This window comes from Acipenser ruthenus, chromosome 26 (assembly GCF_902713425.1).
Source record: "Acipenser ruthenus chromosome 26, fAciRut3.2 maternal haplotype, whole genome shotgun sequence".
Taxonomy (NCBI): Eukaryota; Metazoa; Chordata; class Actinopteri; order Acipenseriformes; family Acipenseridae; genus Acipenser; species Acipenser ruthenus.
The window spans coordinates 21,985,411-22,008,419 of NC_081214.1; the positions used below are offsets into that span (position 1 = coordinate 21,985,411).

A 23,009-nucleotide genomic window follows, 5' to 3' on the forward strand; every position below is an offset into this window, starting at 1 on the left:
ACGGTTGGTGTAATGTAATGTTCTCTTACCGAGACACATACAAGATTTCTCTATAAAGACTACACATAAATAAATGAGGTTCCTAATATCTAATATGTACCTAAAGGACATTTTGGCTTAAAGAAAGATTAGCTTGAGTGAAGTGTGTGAAGAACTAATAGGAAGGTACTTCAGCCTCATAAACACAAAGTAGGTTGTAGTGACTGAGGATTGGATCCATTTCAGAGGCTTGACCTTTATGTGCTGCTTTAACCCTTTGCTGGCCAGTGTCCAATATATTAGACATTGAAAAATAGGTATTAAATAGGTATGGGAGCATAAAGTAAAGGGTTAAAAGAGTCTTGCTCCGTCAGATAAACTACTTGACTCTGTCAGCTATTGCAGAGAGACAATTACAGGTATTCAATTCAAAGACTGCAAGGACTTGTTGAAGACTATTTCAATGCCACGAGGATTGTCATAAGATAACTGGAATCTCTGCCACTGCTATGAGGGTAAGGCTTTCAGTGAATCAATACTGTCGATCATAAATCATACTGCACGCATCAGAACAGTAACAATGCAAGCCTGCAGCATACCCTGTTCTCAGCACTGCTACAGGTTTACAATACAATCAAATACAGTGAAGCACAACTTCTAGATATAAAAGCCATGCCCAGGGATAACGTTGCTTGTGATCGGAGACGAGAGAATGGAATTTAAAGCCCTGGCTAACACTCCTTTGATGTGCACCATCCTTTACTCCCACAGACATTTTTTACAAACAATTACAGAGTGTATGTGTTAATATGAGTATGTGCATGCATGTGAGTGTCAGCGAGACTGGGACACAGGAGGCATGTGGGCGGCAATGTGATCTATTTAACAGAGTGCATTGTCACTGGGGATACACGATTCAGCATCCTGCTGCTACACTGATCATCGGATTAGCGTCACTGCATTTACTGGGAGTGAGCAGGACTCCTGCTCCAGTGAGTACCCTCCTCCAGTGCAGCTCTGCATTCAGCAAACCACCAAGCCCAGGCTCTCCCCGTCGCTCGTCACCCTCCCCTTTCTCATGTTGTACTCACAGGCTCTCATCAGGAGACAGACTGTCTGTAAAGAAGGAGCAGTTCTGATTTTCCATCTCTGCAAGCCTATGGGGGGGAGAGAAAGGAGGTGTGATTCAAACCTGAATTCAGAGCAAACTGGGGAGCAAGGATTGACCACTAAAAGCTAAGTGCTAATTCTTAGTGAGGTGCAAGAATAGAGATCATGTCTGAATCCAAACTCAATAGAGGGAGCAACACACTGTGCACTTAAAATGAATTACTGTTGAGACTTTGCATCTTCCATGGTAATTATTTTGTGCACAACAAGCTACATTCATTAAAAATAAATGCTTCTTGTGTGCCATTTTTGCTAATGCTTATTAGTGGTCATTATAGTACTGTGTAGGAACAGAATTATTTACAAGCAATCCTTTTAAAGCCCACGTGACAAACATTTCAGACCATATAATTAAATAAAAGATGTGTTTTTATTTTAAGTACTCTGAGGATCATAAATAGGGCAGCAGTGTGGAGTAGTGGTTAGGGCTCTGGACTCTTGACCGGAGGGTCGTGGGTTCAATCCCAGGTGGGGGACACTGCTGCTGTACCCTTGAGCAAGGTACTTTACCTAGATTGCTCCAGTAAAAACCCAACTGTATAAATGGGGAATTGTATGTAAAAATAATGTGATATCTTGTAACAATTGTAAGTCGCCCTGGATAAGGGCGTCTGCTAAGAAATAAATAATAATAATAATAATAATAATAAATAATTTAAGAGGAATGCTCTTAACAGACTTCAATGCTGAAAGAAAAGACCCCTCTTAAAATGGCAGTAATACTGTATGTATGTGAGTCCATTGTTCAGATAAAGCAATTTCAGGTAAACTAACAACAGAACAGTGCTCAACAAGACCTTCAAATGCATTTAATGGACTAGTGCTGTTTTCTCTTGAGATGAAGACCGTCTCATGTGATTTCTCATATGCTGTTACTTTGAGCAGTGGTAATAACGGCTAAAAACCTCCAATTCCTCAGATTCATGCTTCTTGGCCTAAAGTACCTGCTGGCAAAGTGTTCGATCCTGGAGTGGGTGTCTGCATGGGGCAGCCTTGGCGAGGAGCTGGGGCTGGAGGGGAGATGCACAAGAGGAGTTATTAATCAGCACCTCCATTCAAACACATCCCCGGAGTCAGGATGATAAGTGTACAGCAGATCCCCAAGGAGCTACACCCACAGCTGTGTGAAATCACTTCTGATCCCCTCAAGAACTAAGCACAGGGCTTATTAATCAGTTATTACCATTCACTCTAGGGCCCAGACATTTACAATGCATTTCCTGTGTTACAGAAACACAGTCTACCTTCATGGGCCAGCTTTAAACGAGAGGATTCAAGGTAAGGCTTGTTTTAACCTGACATTACACCTAAACACCCACGCTATTCCCACGTTAAGCTGTGCATGTCTGTTTCAATCCCAGTCACATGAACACAGGGGGGGTTGAGTACAGGCTGAATTTCTCACATTATTGAATGTGAACATTGTTTGCAGGATTCATCATTCAATTTAAATTGTTTCGCCACCAAGCACATTTATTGCGTCCTTTTTAATCAGCAGACGTGATAAAAGGAAGCCGCCACAATGTAAATGATAAAAGATGAGTTCTCTTCAATCACATATTGGAATCTTCCTTTTATTAAATGCAATAACTCTAAATGTAATTCAGGAGGTCAAGAAGACACAATGAATTGAAATGATGTTAATTGATGAGATTTTGCTCATGTTATGAATGAATATCCTTTCTTTGCACATCCCAAACAAAACCAGACACAAAACAAGGAGGTTGTTGGCTCTTTGACCGTCTGACCAATTAGATAAGTGCTGTGTGTTGGGGTTCTCCCTCCTCACAAACCTTAGTTTCTAAACTACAGGGAAAAAAAGCACTTTTAGAACCTTTTTATATGATATTTCTTATTTTATTAAATTGGGGGGGGGGGGGGGGGGGGTGGTAGTCTGTACAATTCCATATAATATGGGATTTAAAAGACATGCGATAAATCCATTATTCAATCGCTCACTAGCTATGATTAACCCATTAAATGAATACGGAGAGCTGAAAACCCAGAATGCATTTAGATTTCTAATGTTCATTTAATTATAAGCAGGTGTTCTTGACATGTACCCACACTATCCTAATTGAACTGTAAATAATGGTCAACACTGAAAGACATTGTCTCGTTGACCCCAGTGTTAGGGTGTGGAGGGACTCACATTTCACTGCTCTCAGCCTCCAGCACAGACTGCACCGGGAGGTAACCTCTCTGAGGGTGCTTGCTGAAGTACTGCTTGGACCGGAACTTGTTCTTCAGAGTCTTGGCGAAGTCACGCATGTTCTCTCCAGAGGTTGTCTGCCAAGAATGGATACAAAGGTTTAGTGCTCCTGGTCTCCCGCAAGTAGCGGAAATACAATGCCTTACTATTAATAATCTGAATAAAAAATAATAATAATGTAATGCATATGACATAAAATGTAGCTGTATAATGTGTTGTGTTATTGCAACAAATATTAGCCCAGGCCTTTGTAAATAATCCAATTGAACATTAAGCGTTTGTGATGTCGTTCGTGGAAGCTAGTAGGTAAGGCAGGGTTCCTTACTGGGGTGTAGTACTCCATAATGGGGTAGTGCAGTTTTTTGCCTTTGGAGGTTCTTCCTGTGAGGAAGCAGGTCTGACAGATGTCCACGTTAAACTGCTTCAGACTGCGGTACCTGGGAGGGAGACGGAGCCGAAACGACAGCTAAGGTAACAGTAAAGAGACAGAAGTTTGTGTGTGACGGATATAGGGAGAGTGGGGGAGAGAGACTGCGCCAAACTGCTGTTTTTCCTTTACACAGAAACCGGATTACATGATTTACGTTTGTTATAAGTGCCATGGCAATGCATAACGACCTGCCATGCCAATGAAGCTTATGTAAATTGCAGTGAGAAAGGGAGCCATGCCAGTAAAGCTCTTCTGAACGACAGGTGAGAGAAAGACAGAGAGACAAGGACACAGAGAGAGAGAGCAATTAGGAGAGATAGGAGGAGAAAGAAGGAAAGTGGGCAATACAAAATAACCAGGGTATCAGCTTTACATTTAGAAAAATATCACATATTTTACAAACATCTTTCTATTAATTAACAGTCTTATTGATCTCTATTGAAATTGATCTCAAACATCTGGAGCAACATCTGAATAATAAGTGTTTTATTTCTATTTTCGAACTATTTTTCCTGAAGAAAATAAAAAATAGCCACAAATTCATAAGCAATTCAAGTGGAACACCACAGGAACAGCAGCTAATGCAGTGGAATTAATATGAATGTGTAGCTATTATTTTAGCGTTGCCAAGCATTCAGCTTCCTTCAGCTCTGTTCTGCTTCATTTAATAAGAACTTGAATTAAATAAAGAACTAGGGAAAGCATGTGACTTGTGGACGTGGATACTTAGAGAGATGTTTGCACCCCCCCCCCCCCCCCCCACCCGCGTTGCTGTACCTGAAGCCCCTGATTGGACACTGCTTGCAGACGGAGCACTTGGCCTGGTGCTTGGCAGACTCAGCGACGGCCACGCGGTGCAGCACTGGGAGCCACACCATGGACTGCGGCTCCAGACTCATCCACTCAAGGAAGTGTGAGACCTCCAGAGCAGGCTTTCCAGCTGCCTGAGGTGGGGATTGACAATGAGGAGAAAAGGACACGAGTAAGGAGCCTCTAGAGAGACACAGGATATTTAACGGGAGAAATCCTAATTAAATGCAGATTCAAAATTGTATTTCAAATTGATTTCCCATGGCATTCCCCCCCCCAACGAGGTGAAATCTCATTTGTTGAATGCAAGTTAAACATTTAACAGATGCTCTACTAAATCACAGTGCTGACTGTTTAGATGCCAGGCTCCTCTTTGAAATAACCAAACAATGGAAGCAAACATGCTTATCTTAACCCTAGCAGCACCATAAAGAGACCAAATGATTATACTAGGATATACTGCAGAGGAAGCTTTAGCCTAGCGTTGGAAAAATTAGTTTATTCACCAATTCAGCTCTCCACTCTTTTCTGTGCCTTTGCACCATTCTAACAAACTGCACTTTTCAGTGAGACCAGCGAGCATATGCAACTACTATCCTTCGAGTCCCAGTTGAAAAACTCCTTCTTTATACATGTGGTCAGGCTAAATCGACAATCAATATCATCCAATTTGGCCTGGCCACATTATTACAGGGTTGCTCAATTCCCCTCCAGTCAGTTCAGCCTTATTCTCCCTCAGCTGGTTAGCCTGCCTGTTGGAGGATGGCTATTTACTCATATTTGCATGTGACGGGGGAGACATCAATCCACCAAAATCGTGAGTTTGGTGTACATGGGCTAGCTTGTTTTAAAACGGTGGGAGAGTAGAGGGGTGGCGCAGTGGTACTCACCACGCGGAAGCAGCTGCGAATGCTGGGCTCCACGTTGCTGCCCCCGAAGGCCGCCACCTCGCCCAGCTGCCGGGGGATCTGGATGGCCTCGTGGAGGAGGAGGCTGAGCTGCCGCTGGTCACACCCACCCCCAGGACCAGCCACCTGCTTGAAGAGATCTGCAGGGGAACAGGACCGCAGATATAGCTTCACAAGCGGGATCGCTGAGCTGGGAGGCTAGCTTTTAAGTCATGAAAATGTCCATTTTCAATTCCTCTTCATGCTCCTTGCCACAGTTCTAATCTTTGACCACTAGGTGTGCTGCGTACTATACAAAAATACCAAGTAAATGTAAATCATTTAAAACTAATTATTAAAAAAAACAGCCAGATTTATATTGCACAAATGTTTGTCCAATATCAAACTACAATGACTATTTGAATAGTTAACAGAATGCTAGTTTATTTTTATTATTATTATAATTGAACTGGATGAATGTTCTTTTAGGGTTAAATGTACGCATCAAATGATATTTGGGAAACTTCTGCATAATCTAGTTTAATGCTTTAAAATGTAGGCGTCTGGCTTTCCAGCCAATCTGCCCTTCACGTCCATTGAGACCTAACCTATCAGACGCATCAATGCGCTTTCACACACTCTGCAAAAGAAAGGGATGTACTGAACAAAAAAGCTTTTAACAAAGATGTACCTTTTAGAATAAGAATTACATCAGGGGTATATGTAACGTAACCAACTGTAACTAACGGGTATGAAAATATATGTATAATGATTAGTGTCATTTTAAGATACCTATTTAATAAAAGGGATATCAAGTTCAGTATAGGATTAGTCCTATAAAACAGATGGCTCTGTTTTAGCAATATCGGGCAATCTGACCCTATCGCACACAGCTACTAAATGAATAGCACACAGCCACTAAATGAGTGTTGCTTCAGAAACAGCACAATAAAGATTTGTGCCATGCAGTCATTCACTCCCACTGTGTCAGATATTTGGACTCCCGCACTAGTAAACTTCATAAAATACACATAATTTTTCTCTTTAAATAAAACAACACCAGTGGATTACATTTCTAGTATGGGTTATCTCTTTAAAAACAGGCTGCCATCGGCATTCTGTCATGAATAAATCATTTTCAGAAAATTCATATTCACTCACTCCCCTTTAACGCAAACAAACACGTTTGTCATTGAAAAAGCCAAGAGATACCAGGCACCACTAGCAGTGGATATAACTGCATTCATGTTTAAAGCATAGCATTCTGTTAGACTGCTGCAGATTGGTATTGGTGCTGACAAAAATCCAGCAATATTTGCTCAATTTCAGGTTTATCTGCAACATCTTGCTCAGTGATGCATATATTATTGCTTGGCTTTCTTAGTATAATTGAATCCTTCTTCTAATTTCATTCAGAAAATGATATGTTATTCATTATATAACCACAGACCGCCGTTCAGTCCGTCTTTATTTGTCTCAATATATAAGCAGCACACTCATGTACTCACATTTATATTTCTCCTGCACATTGGAGTTACAAAGACAGACAAGTCCTGTCTTGAAAGACAAAACTCGCACCTTCCCATTGCGACCACTAGAGGGAGAGGGGGGGATAAAATCTTTCAGTTCAAGCAGACAAAACATTTGGGAATTTTTGTAACAACAATTGGGTTATAAATGTTATAATCTTATATTTATAAGTTATAAATGGAAAAAAAATAACAAAACAAAACATGTGCCTCAGTCAACTGAAAATAAAACCAATTCAATTTATCCCTAGCATGACTGGCAGTATGATTGGCACCTGCAAGTGCACGATAATAGGAAAGTACAGCATATTCTTTTTTAAAGTGGCTCACACAATGTGCCTGGAGGTTGCTTTTCCACTTGTCATGTAACCACAGCAGTTTCAATGTATTATCATAATTCTAACTGATAATTCCGTGTTAGTAAAACCCTGAGACGCCCATCATACTAATACACTTGTGCGTTTAGTATTCTAACGCAGTGCCTCCTTCAGAAGAGATCAGTGCAGTTGGTTAGGAACAGAGCACTCAATCATCCATCAGACTGGTTCTGCTATCCTTCTTTAGGTATAAAATGTATGAGAAGTAAATTGGAGAAGCTGACATTACTGCAACAGAGACTGCAGTGAAACACGCGTTCAGATCGGTTTATTGATGTTGCTCTAGCTCCTGATTTACAGAATAATACCAGCGTTTTGATCAGACGTACAGCCTAGTTCTGGATACCCTTTCTCAAAATCAATAAAAGCCATTAGGCCAAGTATTTATTAAGTTACACGTTTTTTCATCTTTTTTTCCCCCCACCTTTTAAATTCAATTTGAAATCTCCAATGTGAATGTCACCTCACTGCTGCAACCCTTTCTAGCAGCACTGAAGATGAACTGAGGAGACCTCCGTTCCTGCTGCCAAGCCAGTTGCCTCATTTCACATGCTGAAACTGCCCCTTATAAAAGTTTACCACAGTATCTTTGCACTGCATTTTTAAAGTTTTACCACTCCTCTTCTTTACTGTGGTTTATTACACTTCGTTGTGCTTTTACTGTGGTAAACTTGTATAAGGGACAGTAAACCAAGTTACAAAATACTTGGAAGCACAGGCCAGCGAAGTCTGAAGAAAGCTATCTCTGAACAATTTCCCTTCCACCAACCCAACGCAGCTCTCCCTGTGGGCCCCACCCCCAGCCAAGATCTGCAACCTGGAAGCTCCCTTTGGGTCTTCAAGTAAGCAAACAATTAGTAGGTGAGTGAGCGACCTGTCGTAGACGTTGAGCACCCAGTTGAGACACATGTCCACGCTGAGCGGGATGTTGACCAGGATCCCCCGCTCCTCCTCCAGCCGCTCGTACAGGCTGGTCAGGCAGTGAATGACCTCCACCACGTCCAGCAGGCGATCGCTCTGCTGCAGGTCGTGCTCCCGGAACACCTCCGAGGTGCTGCTCAAGGTCATCAGGTCCACTGCAGACATAGAGAGAGAGAGAGAGACGGACCGCTCCAATCAGCTCATTATAAAAAGTGGCACACTACAATAGAAGCAATAACAACAGGGTGCATTGAGTGTCTGAGGAGATTAAAAAAAAAAAAAAACATACAATGCCGAGGAAAAACTATAAGAGGAGACAAACATTTCGACCGGTGCCCCTTCATATGTGATAATAGAAAGCAACAAAAAGAGTTTCTAGGTAGTACACTGAAGAAGGCACGACCCAAAAGATTGGTCTGTTTAGTTTTATCATTTTAGTTTAGAATTCCGAAGTTAAGGAGGTTTTTATATTAGCGAGGGAGACAGTACTGTACACTCAATGTGTGTCCTCTGGTTACAGCAGTGTTTTGATCTTTCCTTTTTCAAAGTCCTGCATTTAAATATTTTTAAATGTCAGTTCTGCTCTGCTCCGAGTCCGACTTCAACCAAATCAGTCCTTCGTCTCGGTGACAGGCTGCTGTTGCTCTGCTGTCAACAGGCCTCTGTGATGTTTGTTTATCCAAACTGACATGCTGTGTTATCGCTGGGTAACAGAAATGTAACACCAATGAAAGTAAATGGCAAAGAGATTACACTTGTCATCTAATCTGTGAATTAACTAATAGAATACTGGAAGTAATAAGTACACAGTCTGGGGAAAAAAAATAAAAACAGAATTGAAATATTACTGCATTTCAACTGCACTTTTAACTGGAACAAAACAGACACCAGAGGTTAAACTGCCGGTTTAACTGCTGGTGTTCTTTAAAAAGAAGCAGTTTAATTATAATTTAAGGACCTTTAAGGTTTTTATTTTTTTATTTTTTTTTTGGCAGTTCTAGCTGCAACAGTTTTGTCCTAGTTGGTAACATGGGAAACGATAATACATTCGAGAGAAAGGGCATTAATTGTACTGAAATGACATGTTGTACGTTGTATCTTGTACCTCTGTAATTACAGTGTAATCTTATTGTGTTACAATGTCACACTTTCATTTTTCAATTAAAAATGTGTAATTGTGGCGTGACTGCTGTAATTAATGCCACAAAAAGCAGCGAGGTGGAGGTTAAAAGAAGATAAACAAGGAAACAGCAATGAATGGAAGAAATGAAGGGGCCATTCTGCAGTAAACACACCACCAAATACGCCAAATGCTGGTCGTTCAACAAACCAGGAGAAATGCATTAATCTACTGACCCTGTACTGTTTTCTTTCCTTGCAATGTCCCCATATATACGGGCCACAATGTGGACAGTATATGGGAGATATTCACATGTCAAAGTAATAATTGTACGATTCATAGAATTATGATCATTTAATGTGTTCATACAAGGGATGGCTTTGACACACCTTCCATCAGTCCAAATTTCTACTTCTCTCTCTTGCAATAGTAAAAAAAAAGTTATATGACAAAACTGGAAAAACAGGACAAATGTTTCATTCACACACTGGCTTAATTTAATGACTGAACACGCATCTCTTGATAGGGTCACTGCAAGAATTATATTTAGTTTTTTCAATCACCTTTGTTATAGATTGTTTGCTTGTTAGATTCTGCAGCTGGGAGGGGGTTGTATATGTTGTGTAAGTGTGTAAGTGCCTTCCTCAGCTTTTGTTGATTTGTTTGTGTGTAGAAAATACAAAGGTTGTGCGAATAAATCAGAATCTTCTATCATAAGTCCTTTAAAAAATATTTGTATTTACTTCTGTCGTCTGGTTGCCAGACATGGATGTCCTGCGGTGTCAATTGATATTTAGACAGCCACACATACAGGTAGATAGACAAGCTGATTCATCTCCCTTAGTGTCTGTATACATTGCTGGGGAGTCTGGTGTTACAAACGACAAATCAGGAAGAGAATGTGTTATAAATACTGTAACGAGCCTGCTATAGGAGGGCAGTATCCCCAGATACAGGAATGCATGCTTTTCTCTTGCTTGCCATGTAATCATCTCATGTAAGTCATTGAGTGTGTGAGTGGAGGACTGTAGCACCGGTGCTCCCCCTGCAGAATGGCTCAAAGCGACAGTAAGAAGGAGACTAAACCTCAGTGCTGACTCCAGGACTGTACGTACAGCGGAGTGTTTTCTGCACCCTCCGCAGTTTCATGGCAGTCCTGTACGCGGAGAATTTGATGTTATTCAGATCCGCTGGGAAATAAGAGACAAGAGAGGACGTTAATAAACGCAGAAACGCAGTTCAATTAAAAATGGCTTTTTTTATCACAATTTCGTAGACTTCCACCAGCATCTGTTCTCCAAACCCTCCAAATCCCAACGCACCTGCCCCTCTCCAGCTTTCTCCGTGCTTTCCCCCCACTCCTCGTCTCCAGCTCTCCCACTTTCCTTGCCTCCCAGTTTTAGAAAACATTTCCCAACCTCACCCTAGTCTCATTCCCCACCAGTCTCTGGACAGATGATCTTCAATGGCAATGTAATGGTTCTGTATTACAGAAGCACAATGGTAGCTACAATGGATAGAGCCACTGGTAAAATGGTACTATGATAGTTTCATATTTTGACAAACCAAACAGTAGAATCAATACCATTAAACTGGTAATACATTGTAATACAATACCAGTAGCTACAACATCAGAACCATGTCAATATTTATTCAAAATCCATTGTGTTGCAGGTTCTGGGAATTCTGCGGTCTGCTAATCCTTCTGCTTAGGTTTCTTCAGAGTAATACATTTAATATTAATTCTAATATAATTGGTATTTTGCACATAAAGGTGGACTCTTACCAAGGGCCTGGTACAGCTCTGTCATTTTAGGGTGGTCCCAGCAGGTAGTCTGAGTCTGGTGGCTAAAAAGGAACACTCTTAATGGCTGGGGTGCAAGCAGGTGTGTGTTCATGAAGACTCCTCAATTAGAGCCTTTTTTGTTACGGGTGATCTGACAGACCAAATAGATCTGGTACAGAAACATGTGGTTACAGTCTTTTGGGGGTTTCTTCAGTATATTTAAACAACTGATGAGGTGCTATGTGTTTGGGTGTATTCAATTGATCTCAACAACATGGCATCTAAATACCTCCACTGGGTGCATTTCTGACTGTAATAATATGTGATTTATAAGGACAGCTGTATTTAGATTTGCCCATATATACATAGATCAATTAAATACACCCCAGAGCTGTAATCGAATGTGTCACATTCTTTGATAGGCCAGTATGCATAAAGTTTAATAACTTAAGTGATCAACCGCTTGCATTAACTGTTGGATAAAATGTAAGATGTCACAGCCTCGTTCTTCAAACCTCTTTGAAAACGACCATTGATTTCCACTGCGGTTCCTTGGCAGCTCAAAGCTGCAGCCAATAAGGTATTTATCTGCAAGCCATAGGGGGCTTATTGAAGGCAGACGGGCATCGAAGAACATCTCTCCCAATTAAATTTGATATATATACTGAATATATATATATAATAACATTTTCCCTTGCTTGATAAAAAGTTAATATCAGGGCATGTACTTTCTCTGACGGCTAAAGCTAAATCTTTGATACTTAATTTTTTATTTATTAATAATGCATTACACAAGGCATTACATTACAGTTTTTAACCATGTCAGTTTATAACTTTATACGCAGGGCTGCTGTGATCCTAATGCCCTGTATGCCGTAGTCAAGCAAGCGGTGTATTGAATTGTGGAGTGTTAGCGGAAAGGTTGGATCTGGTCAGGGATCAGGGAAAAGCCGTTGCATCCAGAAGTGGTGTTGGTGTCTGTGGGATAACTTACTTGATGTAGTAGGGCACTTTGTTGTGGGAAATGGATCGTTCCCAGGGAATCTGCACTGAACCTGAACGAAACAGACAATGTAATATAATATAATCAGATGTGCATCATCAAGTCAGGAGAATGAGCAGAAACAGAGATAATAACACATGTGATAATAGAAATGCATCCTGGCATTTCTAGCCCTTTCACACACACACAAGGGTTACTACCCACCCTGGAGAAATGAATGATAATAAAATTCATTCTTGCAACTGCAACACACAGGGCCTCAGATTGCTATTCCAGAGGCCTGTATTTCAAACTGGGAGCGTATTGAATCACTCATTGATTCAGTAACTGACCTTGAAGGAGAATTGTACTGCAGAGGTAACTGGTACAAGCCACACTAACCCAGCCGAGCAGTAATAGGATACGTACTGGAGAGAAAGTGCTGAGATCCTGGTCCAAAATCTCTGTGGGCATCTTGAAGCTGTTTCAGCCTCTCATCAATGGAGCCCTGCAAAAGGAGACATGCAGCAGGCAAACAATAAATGCTACCTTGTTCTATAGAATTTGAAATGCATTTCTAAACATGGATCTCTCTATTGATATCTAAGAACCCTGTGGCTTCAACCACGTTTGCCCTTTACATACACGTGGGTTTGGGTACATAGAAACACGTTATTGTGTGGAGACAAGGCACTAGGCACAGGATTAAAGTAAATGCCTTGTTATTAGAATATTACCTGGTGTAATAAAAAAATTAAAAACAGAACTGTCATCTGATTCATAATAAAATTCCAATTTACAACACACTGGAACATCTTCCGATTTTGAAACATCCTGAATTTATAACAGTCCATTAACGAAATAGCATTACACACAGGACTCTTTGTTCAAAATATCTAGCTAACACAGGATTCCGTTTTTAGCATTTCACATCTGGGGAGGTTATGATCCCCTTGGGCTCGTTCACTGAATGATCCCTGGATCCCAGTGAAGACAGTGCTTAACCTGTGTGTATCCATGGCTGTGCTGAGCCCCTCACCTGCAGCTGTTTCCACCCGGTGTTGAGCTGCTCCAGGGCGCGGGCGTTGTCCACTGACAGGTGCACGTCGGCGATGGCCAGCTGGTGAGCGAGGTCATTGATGTGCTTCATGCCTTCCTTCACCTGGGTCAGCTCCTCCTTAAACAGCTGGGGAATGAGGACAGGGGGAAATCACAGAGGAAAGGATCAGCAACTTCCAGTGCCGTTTAATCCCTTAAGAAACAAGTGCGTCAGTGCACTGCAGTTTTGGACTAGAACGGTATTGGAAGTATTCTGTACCACCAATTTAGGGTTAAGCAGTACTTATTTGTAAGGGATAATGTAAAGGCAGTTTGAAGAAACCATCTCGCTTTGTGTTGCCATATTGTATTTAAGGAAAGATTCGAATCAAACTCTAGTTTGAATAGTTTCTGTTCAAAACAAATCTAGCTATCTACAATTTACCAGCCACACAAAAAACATGTCAACTGTACGGAGGTTAGACTATGATGGTTATCTCTGGTGTAACTGTAGCCTGGCTGATTGCTGCGTGCACCTTGGTGGCGTCGATGTGGTCCTGCAGGGAGTCGATGAAGAGGTCACCGACAGGCTCCCAGGACCCCCGCACCCCCTCCCCCTGGTCCAGCGCCCCGGCCAGCTCCTCCATGGCAGCCTGCAGCTCCAGCAGCCTCTCCAGCGTGAGCTCCATGTGCCGGTGGCGGTCGAGGCAGCGCACCGTCAGCTTCTCCCACAGGTCGCTCGCCACGTTCGCCTGCTTCCACACCGAGCGGCTGGCGTTCTGGATCCGCCGTCGGGGCGACACATCTGGAAGGTGGGGGGCAAGGCGTTGGAGAAGGAACTGGGGCTCTTACACCTCTCTCCCTACTCCTGAGGACTGTGTACTGCTGTTCATAGGTTACAACTAGCTACTTTTATTTGCCTGCTAATTTTAGGTACTTTTACGATGTCCATTTATAGGTTTATTAAATGGCTCATCCATAAACTCAATCATAAGATATTGGTAATGATAGTGGGACTAAAAAGAAGCGTATTAATAAATAATGAATGTATTACAAGTACACTGTGTATCCTGTGTATCTAGGATTCTTGAAAGACAAGAGGAAACAGCAGAATGCTGTATGTGCTTGACCTTTGCTGTCAGGAAGTGTCTCCTCTGGCTCTATGAAGGGATGCTGGGAAAGGAAATCCTGGGCTGACTCAAGGACAGAGTATATGAAGGGGCCTCTGGACTTTACATCTTCCATGAATGCCTGCAGGGGAAGAGAGAGCCACACAGCAGATTAACACAGACTACCAGCAACTGGGGGTGGCATCCAGACATATGAACAGAAGAACATAAGAACATTCACAGACGAGAGGAGGCCATTCATCCCATTAATGCTCATCTGGTTTCTAGTTGGTGGTTGATCTGAAAACTTTGTCAAGTCAGATCTCAAGGATCCTGATGTTCCAGCATCAACAACATTATTATTATTATTATTATTACATTTCTTAACATGGCTAGGTAACCTAGGCTATTCCATACCCTAAAAAAAAAGTGACTCCCTCTATCCAAAGTCTGTCCTCACCTAATTTTTCTTCAACACTTTGCACTGAAGCAAATGCTTAGCGAGTGTGTCCCCTCATGTCAGACACACAGGGAGATGCCCGAGCATGTACTTAAATGAACAGACAGAGGATTTCATGCTTGAATGGAGCTGTATAATTAGTTAGCACATGCTGAAAGCGGTTGGCTCTGTAGAGAACAGTTTGCAATTAAAGGTTTATTGTTATTTTAATTCTATATTATTCTCAGTGAATACCATCTAAACTAGCAGTTTTTTTTTTTAAATTATAAAGCAATCATAATTTTTTAAATGATAACACGCTCAATACAATAATATATATTTTTACTATGTTCTGTCTGGGATAGGAATGTTATTAGAATTGATGATTTGGTACTTGGATTGTTACTGCTTTTTCCCATTGCTGAATGATAACGTAGTTTTGAAAAGTTATGTAATATCATTGGGTGTCCTAGAACCATTTTACTAGTCTATTATATTTCATTTTGGCACTGTTCAGTTTAACACTATAGACTTTAGAGTATCCAGCGCATCCCTTATAAAACATATTCCCAGTCCCGGTCACAGAGGAGCTCAGCTTACCATGTGAAAATCTCTCTGGTGCTGCACAGCCCCAACATCGCCCCCTATAGGCAGCTGCTCAGACAGCTCCTCATCCTTCAGAGTGAGCCAGTCAATGATCTCCTGGAGGGACAGCTGGAGCTTCCCACTGCTATCAGAGAAAGCTTCCAGACGAGCCCTGGAAAGAGAGATACCGGTAAACAGCAGACTCTACATGTAGTAACACCGCTTCTATTAACATACACAGTGTCGCCATGGTAAAGAACCCTTCAAACGTTAGCCATTTAACCAGTATGCATTTCAAATAGAAATGTTAGCCTTTTCGGGCTTGTCATGTAGGCAAATGTTCCAGCTAGTGCTTTCATCAGTATTGTGGTGCTTCTACAGCAGGACCACAGTGTAACAGTTTTTAGACATATTTAATATTTATTTCCATATGCACACATGTCATCACTTGCCTTCTGGCTAAGACAGGCCTGCAAAGACACAGCCAGGCTGGTCCGACGCAAAAAACGCAGAGCTAATGATTCATACTGTGTTTTATAATGCAAATGGGAAACTATAATGGCACCTGCCAGAAACGTGCTTGAATGTAGACGGTCATTAGCATCAACACATGCTTTAATATTCAGGGCTTGAGGCAGAAATACTAGGGCTGTGCACACTAATTGAGTACAATGAGGAAGGGACTAATAATACAAGATATGAGAGCAGTAGCTCTGGAATAAGTGCTTTACGCCTTTGTACACAGAGCTGATACAATTACTTATATTGTCTACACAAAAATAAAAACCAGCCAATCCACATGTACTTATAATAATAATAATGTGATATCTTGTAACAATTGTAAGTCGCCCTGGATAAGGGCGTCTGCTAAGAAATAAATAATAATAATAATAATAATAATAATAATAATAATAATAATAATAATAATAATAATAATAATAATACAATAACACCCACTGAAGCACTCTGAAGCACTCTATACTAAAGGGCAAGAACAGTCATGGAATTACAATGTAACAACTATGTAATTACCAGTGGTGTGTGTTCTTACATGGCAACTACCATACATTTACATGGAAATGGCATCTAATGAGACAACGGCACAGGTCCTTTCCATGTAATTACACACTTATTCCACCAGTAGTGTCGTTGGAAATATTGGTAGTTACATGTAAGTTCATGGTTAAGTAAACTAAAGTGTTAGCGCACACTCAAACCCTTGTAGGCTTATAATGCATGCATGCATTCACACACTAAAGAGGTGCAGTGCCTGATATTTTCTGAAATAAAAAAGCTGTATTAATGGCTCACATGCTGTCTCAGAGGCTGTTTGAAGTGTTGTGTGTGCCCATACCTTCAGCTTCTAAAAGAGATGTTTTGAAAAAGCTAATAGTCTTATCAATACATGCTTCGCAACCAGACGCAAGTTAAAAAAGGTGGAATGGTTATATTCTCTCTTTGCCTGGTGGTACAACGTTTTTCAACATGTCTTTCTTTACCTTGTATTGTGTTGGAAAATCAGTCAAAAGCTTTTGCTATCACAGTCTTAGTCTAATTGGAGTTGGAGCGAACTGACCTCAGCACACCTTAAAATTAACTGGCTAATCATTACAGGGTTGTATCCACATTATCTTGGTTAACTCTGCAGCAGCACTACAAAATACACTGTAAAACTTTACAATGGCTATTTAAGACATTATTAGTATTATTATCACAATGTACCACAAAGAAGCATATCTTATACATGTATAAATAATCCTCTGATGGTAAAAGTTTGCATTTCTTATCCGAATAGATATTAAATAGACACTGCTATCATAGCAGTATCTAAATAGTATCAGATGGATGTTTTTGTGTGTTTGTGTGTGTGTGTGTGTGTGCATGTGTGCATGTGTGTGTGCGTGTGTGCTACTAAACTAATATGATGTGTTTGTTTTTAAACCCTATGTATGCAATGCTTACATAATGGTATGCATTGTCCATAAATGCTCATTGTTGTTGCCAGGAGCTAACAACAGCAGGGAGAGGGACAGCAAAACAGGACCATGAGGAATCGCATATGCCAGGAACTCCCTGGGGAACTGCTGTCCAGGACATGGAGCCTACTGACCCACAACAGGTAAAGCTTTCTGCCTGTGTAAACGCAGGGCTATTATGAATTATGTATGGTCGTTTTAAGAGTTTTCATTCTGCACGGATTTCCGATTCAGGATCCTTTTAATAAAACATAAATGCAAAGTATTGCAATGCACTGACTGGCATGCTAATATTTTATGAAGACAGCCTTCAGAGCAACATCATGCCATGATATAAATACCATAAAGTGCATAGATTCTACAGCTTTATGAATACTGTATATCATTGTATATAAAATTACTTCTCTAGTATTCTCCCCAGTTCTACAAAATAGACCCACATCACAAATTCACTATGTATATATATATATATACATACACACACACACACACACACACACACACACACACACACACACACACACACACACACACACATAATGAATGCCTTGCAGAGCTCTTTCTTTGCATTACCGACCATGCGGTTATTGCAAGTTCAAGAGGCGGTATATATAAGCAGAATAATGGTTGTATCTCCTTATTCCTAGCTGGAAGCTTCAAAGTGTTACCAGGTTATTACTCTGAAAAACTTGCACCCGTCTAATCTTGCAACAAACACTGCACCATGGGAGTTTATAAAGAGGTCTTATCAAGGGGCAGTGTGTAATTAAGGACTAAGAAACAAGCTGTGTGTTTTTTCATCACTACGAACTATGGCCTGTGGCGCCCTTGAGGGTTCATGTTGGGTCTAGTGATTTCTTCCTTTAATTCAAATGCTGGGAAACAAACCCACAACAAAACACAGCTAATGCAATATGCTGTAGATGATACAGGTAGCATAGCCCAAGGAAAGACAACCGGGAAACGTAATAGTGAATTACAATTATGACTTGCTTAAACAAGACACTAGGGTAAAAACGGACACAACTTATAAGCTATTTCAAGTTTTGCAAGTTTGGTGGCTTTGGTCAGTGCTGTATAGGACTGAAGTTTGTATGTGTCAAAGTGAAAATGCCCCTTTAAGAAATATTCATGGTATCTAGTCATAGCAAGATCCTCTTCACTCTTATTACATCTCCTGTCATGTTTACTTTATTTTTTCTTTGGAATTCTGGAATGTGATGACCTACCTCCAATTCCAGTAAAAAAAAAATACAGTGAAGAGCAAAAAGATATCCTCACCCACAAGGACGACAATGCTAACAAAATGAAAAGCATTCGCAAGCAGCACTCATTAAAAATGGAAATGTCACACACTAAGATAACTGGCTTTTACAGTACCATCAAAACTGTGAATAGTTTTTCTCAAGGTTGGAAACACAATTGCAGTATGGGCAGTTCAGTGCTTTTCTTGTTGCTGACCTCGGCCTCACCTCCCTTTGGCTGCGAAGCGAATCAAACCTCCTGTAACAATGAAGGGAATTCTCCGTTGACAGAGCACCCACACACAGTTGGACTGGACATGAGGCTCTGCAAACATTTCAAAAATGTCTCTCGCTGGACTGAAAGAATGTGCGTGTCATTTACAGCTCTGCTCCGAGGCAGTGACCTCAAAATAAACAGTTTTATGCAAATGATTATTTAATGTAATTGTTCATTTGTAAATCTCATGGCTGACAGCATTTTAAACAGTAAGGGTGTTGGCCTAGCTCAACAGCTCACACTAATGTGCACCAGCAAATCATTATGCTCATAGACCTGCTAATAGTCAGTGTGTAGGTGTTCAGGCTTTTTGGGGAACACTTTTGTTATAACACCATTATGAAGCCACACATTTTCAGATCACTCCAGCAATCTTTCATATAAACAAACACACACCCAACAAAGAAAATGTGTACCACACTGTGAAGAGTGTGTAGGGCCGCCTGACAAGTCTCTTAGGGATACAGTAAGGTCCCTGGTACGTCTCGTTGTTTTCCAGTGATGTGTGCAGTTTTTAATACAAAACCCTGCTAACCAATCAGCCACAGCCGGATTTAATGATTGAGCCTTTAAAGAATGGTATTGTAATCACAAAGTCCCTCACACCACCACTCACTCACTCCCCTCCACTCTTGAATCACGGACCCTGGGTGGTTTTACCTGATGCTGTGGGATTTGCGCTTGATTTCGCTCCAGCAGAGGTTCATCTTGGCGAGTGGGTCCCGCCGGGGCTCTCCGTTTTCTCTCTGCTCGGTTCCTGTCCTTCAGGGACCTCGCTCCACTCCCACAGCGGCAGCTGTCATCCCGGAAACAACAGCCTCCCAGCTGCACAGACAAGAGGGACTGGGTGAGCTTTCATGATATACTTTCTACTGGTTATTTAACTGGTTATTTCCAATTTAAGAAACCTAAAACACGATACAAACCTTTCCCAGATTGATTGTATACTGTCTGATTAGTAAACCATGGAGTCACTGTACTATAATACAAGGTATGTTATAAAATGAAATGATGTAATTCTCTTAAATGGCTCAAATTCCACCACTCACAAAAGTAAAAAGAAAAAAAAAAAGAACTTGAGCCATACATGAGCCTCACCAAAACACCCCCTGCAAATTTCCATCAGTAACTATTAAACACTCAATTGAGGTTCATTCTGAAATACTAAAAGAAAATTCAATGACAAAGGTTTTGACTAGAAGTCTTTCCTAATGTCACTGACGTTTCTTTTACTACAGCAATGTTCAGAAGAATAAAATCCAGGACTCGCAATTTACAATGCATGTATTCACTATGTACAGTATGTAGCATTCCCGTCTGTCTGTAGGCTCCGGTCCGTCTTGTATTGAGACACTCGCGCATCATTGCTCATTACAAGTAATCGGCTGTAGCACAGTACATTCCTCTTGAAACAAATTCATTCTTTTCATTAAACAGTTTCCCTTCCAAGCCCCAGTCTGCTGTAGACTGCAATTCTTCAAGCGTGCAAGTAGAGCACTCGATAGTATAATTATCACACTTCCTTTATGAATGAGCAACATCTCCAAGTTAATACATGTTCATCATTTGTGAATGAACGATAGGAAAAACTGGCAAAAACCACTTTCCCTTTAAAATGTCACTGTTTACCTTTGAGTTGCTGTTTTTCTTTAAGAAAGCAGTACATACATATTGCCCTTGGTGGCACAAAACACAATTACCTTAAATGGCAGATACAAACTGATGCTGCAGGGTATTAACCTTAATAACCCACTGACTCCATACCATTTCAGAGAATTCATCTCTGGCTGTGTTCAAATGAAGTACTGAGCCAGCCAAGAAAGGCAGCTATCAGCTACTGCTGACCCCACCTTGAACCCAGGAATCCCAGAGTTCCCTTGTTTCAGAATCTACTACAAATGGAATTCATAGACGCAGACTCGATGAATGTAATAACTTACCTCTATGTCAAAACCAATAAAGCTCTCAACTCAAGTCCAAAAGCCATCTAAGGTCTGCTGTAATGGATTGCTGTTACCAGCAGGGTGATTTCCTCCCAGACTTTCCAGAACATTTGTTGACCAGCTTAGCAGGGGTGGAACGTTGTTTAATTTTTGTTTTTCTGGGAAAGGAATCTAGGGGGCGGTAGGACCCAGAGGTCGCTCCTGAATTCAACCATTGTCTGCAACATTCCAAGTCACTCCAACCTGCTTCTGCAATGAACAGGCAGACAGGCAGGGAGGCAGGCAGGCAAGCATTCGCAAGGCACTGAAAAGGTTTCCTTTAAACACTGAGTTAGATTGTGTGGACTGGGCTCACTGACGTCCAAGAGAGGATACCAATAGGAAGTATAGAATACCTAAATGTTTTCTGATTATTACAGGCCATTTATAAACATTTATATATTTTTGCTATAGGTTTCTTTTTTATTTTATGTTTCTCAAGTTTTCTATAATTATTATTGACTTAATTTTAAATTATTATTATTATTATTATTATTATTATTATTATTATTATTATTATTATTATTATTATTATAGTGTTTTTGTAATTCTTTGTCAGGTAAACATTTCAAAACAGCACCAAAAATGGTTTATACTGTATGAAGACAGAACTGGCCATAAAACATTGCAAAATTAAACTAAAAATGAATTTATGCTAATAATGATTGGCAAGACATGGTACTGGTTCGGGGCCCCTAAGAAAGTGGCCAAGCAAAAAAAAAAAAAAAAAAAAGTAATGTAGGATTTAGCATCATGCCCCATTATCGATTGTGAAAAGAACAATCGTTGACAGATACTGAGATACACGTCTTGCATGAGCCATGCTCGACAGCGCCATCTAATGGAAGCACATTTGACATACACCACAGGTTTAGTGACAGATAAGAATAACAAAACAATGTACACCATTACACACACTAGGCACTTAAGGGTTAAAGTACAGTTCTGTAAAGCAAGGCTGCCAATACGTTAAGGAAATCCTGCTCCCCTTTAAAGATAAGAACCTGGGGGAGTAACAGTGCGGGAGGCTGAGGATGCCTGTAGCTTCAGCCCATTGAGCCTGCCAAGTAAGCTGAGCCCAGTGAGCAACACAGCTGACAGACAGAATTAGCTCTTCAATGCAGCGCTTCAATTTCGCCGTAAGCGGTGTCAGATCAGAGCAGGCAAGGGGTTTCTCAAATTTACAAGAGTCCCGCCCGGCTATCTGACTCCCGGCTGCACATAGCAGGGAGCACTCGGGATGGGTTACTGCGACTCTCTGTGCGAGGCCGAATCTCCCAGGACAGTGCCTTGACCCCACTGAAAGAGGGACAGGAGCTCAAGGCAGGGCAAGGCAGAGCTTTCAGACTAAATAGGGGACGACAAGCAAAACAAAACATCCTTGAGGTTCTCTGTTTGGAGACCACTCTGACCCAGATACCTCCCTGCTACGGGTTTGAGTTGCCAGTGAAAGACAGTCTGTCACTCTCCCTTTGTCAAGCATGTCGTTTATAACATACGGCACACGTCTGAATTATATCTGGACAAGCATCAAAGTCTTCATCAGTGTCCATGTAGGGGTCTATACAATTCATCTAAAGAATGGCAGCTCTAAATACATGCCATTTTACTTGCTTATAAAGACATAATTTACTTTGTGTGTGTGTATGTGTATGAGTGTGTGTGTGTGTGTGTGTAACGTGATGATGGAGGGGTTCAGCTTCAGTATCATTTCCACTTCCTTATCATTGTACAGTTGAAATTTGTATTTTTAAAATGCTAAAAGCTGTGAAAAAACAGCCCCTCGGGGTGACAATACACTTCTTGTCAAAACGTTTGTCTAACAGTATTACAGATCACTAACCCTTTAAAGTGTTACTGTTTACCTTTGGTATGAAAAATGGATTTTTCAAAACACCATGTGGCTAAAGATGGTTGGGAGATGTTATCTCTGCTGTATGTCCAGAGGATGTGAGAGGATGTATATGACGTGTATATATATATGCATGAATGCATTTGTGCAGCTCTGTGCATGTGCTGATAGGGAGTACCGACAGGGCTAACTGAAGGAGAGTTAGCAATGTCATCGCCAAGCAGCCTGCATGAGAACTCATCTCACTTAGTCCCCAAACAAATAAAAGACAGAAATGACATGATCGTTCCAGGTTAGACTAAAT

General features: G+C 41.0%; 1 protein-coding gene across 5 annotated transcripts in view; it reads right to left on the minus strand.

The window, feature by feature from the left end:
- LOC117430802 (dystrophin-related protein 2-like) overlaps nt 1-23,009 on the minus strand; it is a 57,202-nt gene that overhangs the window by 9,848 nt on the left and 24,345 nt on the right. For 4 of the 5 annotated variants that reach the window (XM_059001717.1, XM_059001718.1, XM_059001719.1 and 1 more), the window contains 17 exons: nt 19,532-19,696; nt 15,390-15,546; nt 14,372-14,492; nt 13,778-14,046; nt 13,243-13,389; nt 12,633-12,711; nt 12,216-12,276; nt 11,222-11,283; nt 10,551-10,625; nt 8,269-8,470; nt 6,997-7,082; nt 5,492-5,649; nt 4,569-4,735; nt 3,687-3,798; nt 3,302-3,438; nt 2,094-2,159; nt 1,071-1,136 (listed from right to left, as the gene is read on the minus strand). In XM_059001717.1, the coding sequence (XP_058857700.1) occupies nt 1,071-1,136; nt 2,094-2,159; nt 3,302-3,438; nt 3,687-3,798; nt 4,569-4,735; nt 5,492-5,649; nt 6,997-7,082; nt 8,269-8,470; nt 10,551-10,625; nt 11,222-11,283; nt 12,216-12,276; nt 12,633-12,711; nt 13,243-13,389; nt 13,778-14,046; nt 14,372-14,492; nt 15,390-15,546; nt 19,532-19,578 (2,012 nt within the window). In that variant the 5' untranslated portion in view covers nt 19,579-19,696. Of the gene's footprint in view, nt 1-1,070; nt 1,137-2,093; nt 2,160-3,301; nt 3,439-3,686; nt 3,799-4,568; nt 4,736-5,491; nt 5,650-6,996; nt 7,083-8,268; nt 8,471-10,550; nt 10,626-11,221; nt 11,284-12,215; nt 12,277-12,632; nt 12,712-13,242; nt 13,390-13,777; nt 14,047-14,371; nt 14,493-15,389; nt 15,547-19,531; nt 19,697-20,811; nt 20,918-23,009 lie in introns of those variants that run through there. The other variant, XM_059001720.1, reaches the window with a different exon arrangement.